This window comes from Erigeron canadensis, chromosome 8 (assembly GCF_010389155.1).
Source record: "Erigeron canadensis isolate Cc75 chromosome 8, C_canadensis_v1, whole genome shotgun sequence".
Classification (NCBI taxonomy): domain Eukaryota; kingdom Viridiplantae; phylum Streptophyta; class Magnoliopsida; order Asterales; family Asteraceae; genus Erigeron; species Erigeron canadensis.
Window position 1 is genome coordinate 5393269 of NC_057768.1, and position 2003 is coordinate 5395271.

The window sequence follows — 2003 nt, forward strand, 5'->3', positions numbered from 1 at the left end:
TGGTGGTGGTGTGAGCTTTTGAGGGTAAGAAATAGGTCCAAGTGGCCCTAGAATGGTCATCAACAATTGTCAGAAAATACTTGCAATTATTAAATGCAGAATGTTGGTAGAGTCCCCAAACATCAATGTGTACAAGATCAAACATAGCAGAAGCATGAGATACACTTTTAGGAAAAGAAAGTAATGTTTCTTTGATAAAGGATATATATCACACACATTATTGAGTTTACAGTTATCATAAACAGAAATGTTTTGCATTTGTTTGAGAATAGAAAGAGAACAATGCCCTAATCTAGCATGCCAAAGATGTGCATTGCTGGCAGAGCTCAGGATGGTAGCTTTGGAGTGAACTTGAGAGGTGGTAGCTTTGGTGGACAGAAGGTAGAGAATATTACAAAGAATGCCATGAGCAATTTTCTTGTTATGTTCAGAAAAACACAAGAGTTATGAGTGAAAGTTATAGAATTATGAGGAGTGAGTAACTTGCTAATAGATAGCAAGTTGTAGGTGAAGGTAGGAATGTAGAGAACATTGTGAAGAATGATGTGTTCATTGATGGTCACGGATCCTATAGTGTCAACAAAAGTGACAGTGTCATTTGGAAGGAAGACTTTTATTGGTACTTTGCATTTATAGACATTATGCGTGAGGTGAAGGTAAATGCATATATGGTCTGTTGCCCCACTATCAGTTATCCAAACATCCTCAGTCCTAGACAAACAAGATGCAATAAATCTAAACTTAGGCATGGAGTCAAAAGTGAATGAGTATATACCTGCAGTAAGAGCAGAAGGAGGATCATTTGGTAGCTGTGATTGCTGCATCATTAGCATCACCTGATTGAGTTGATTCTGCACCTGATCAAACTTTGCATTCGGAACCATGGACTCCTGAGAAGGTTGTGAGATAGAAGCCATGTAGTATGGTGTTTCCTTAGAGGTGGAGGAGATGTCTTCAGAACTTACCATTTGGACAGATTTCCCTTTAAATGAGACAGGAGAATTTCTTGGTGGTGGTGGTTGATTTTTGTAATGCAAGGGGTGACCAGGGGGATATCCAACCAGTTTGTAACACTCCTCTTTGGTATGACCCTCTCTGTGGCAATAAGAGCAGTTTACACCTTTCTTGAAAACACTTGCCCTGTTTATCGTAAGTTTAGACCTAGGGACATATTTTGATGGTTGAGTCATTGTATTAAGTGTCACAGGGGTAACTAGAGTCTGTTTTGATCCTTCCCTCTGTTTTTCTTCCTGTCTAAGCATACTATAGGCCTTGGAAACATTAGGTAGGGGTTGTATGAGCAGAATTTGACCTCTGATGTTTGTGTACCCCTCATCTAGTCCCATTAAGAATTGAATCAACCTCTTTCTTTGCTCTCTTGCACCATGTTCTTTCCCATTGTCACAAGTACACTTACAAATAGAAGCATAAGGTGCTTTTAAAGCATCTAGTTCATCCCAAAGGCCCTTGAGTTTGTGGTAATAGGTTTCCACAGAAGTATTGTTTTGAGAAAGGTTAACCAATTCATTAGTGACCTGAAAGATCCTATGGCCATCTAGTTGGGAGTAGTGTTCACTGAGTTCATTCCATAAGGCTAAAGTAAAGCTTACAAAGTTTAGATTGTTGCTAATTTGGTCAGAAACTGTGTTTAAAATCCAGGAAATGACCATGTCATTGGTACGTTCCCAAAGAGGCCTAAGTGCAGAGCCTGGTGCTGGTTCAGCATACTCTCCATTAACAATTTTCAACTTATTTTTAGCACTAAGGGCAATATTCATTGATCTTTTCCTGGAATTATAATTTTTTGATCCAGTGAGTTTCTTAGTTATGAGGATAATACCTGGATAATCATTTTGATGCAAGTACAGAGGATGATTAATAGAATCTTCTGAATCTGTTGCAGTAGTTCCTCCTCCGGTTGATTCAGTTTCTGGAATCGCCACTGATGAAAGAATTTGACCTAAACTTGATTACACTCATGCCAACAGAGTGTAATTATCTTT

At 38.7% G+C, this 2003-nt stretch overlaps 1 protein-coding gene across 1 annotated transcript; it reads right to left on the reverse strand.

Moving 5' to 3' along the window:
* Window positions 1-326: 326 nt before the first annotated feature.
* On the reverse strand, window positions 327-1778 carry LOC122610147. The gene has a single exon (XM_043783140.1). The coding sequence runs from the start codon at window positions 1776-1778 to the stop codon at window positions 327-329; it is 1452 nt and encodes a 483-aa protein (XP_043639075.1).
* Between the last annotated feature and the right edge of the window lie 225 nt (window positions 1779-2003).

Bases quoted from the DNA above. Each gene is read 5' to 3' on its own strand.
- LOC122610147 (XM_043783140.1), bottom strand. From the start codon at position 1,778: ATGAATATTGCCCTTAGTGCTAAAAATAAGTTGAAAATTGTTAATGGA.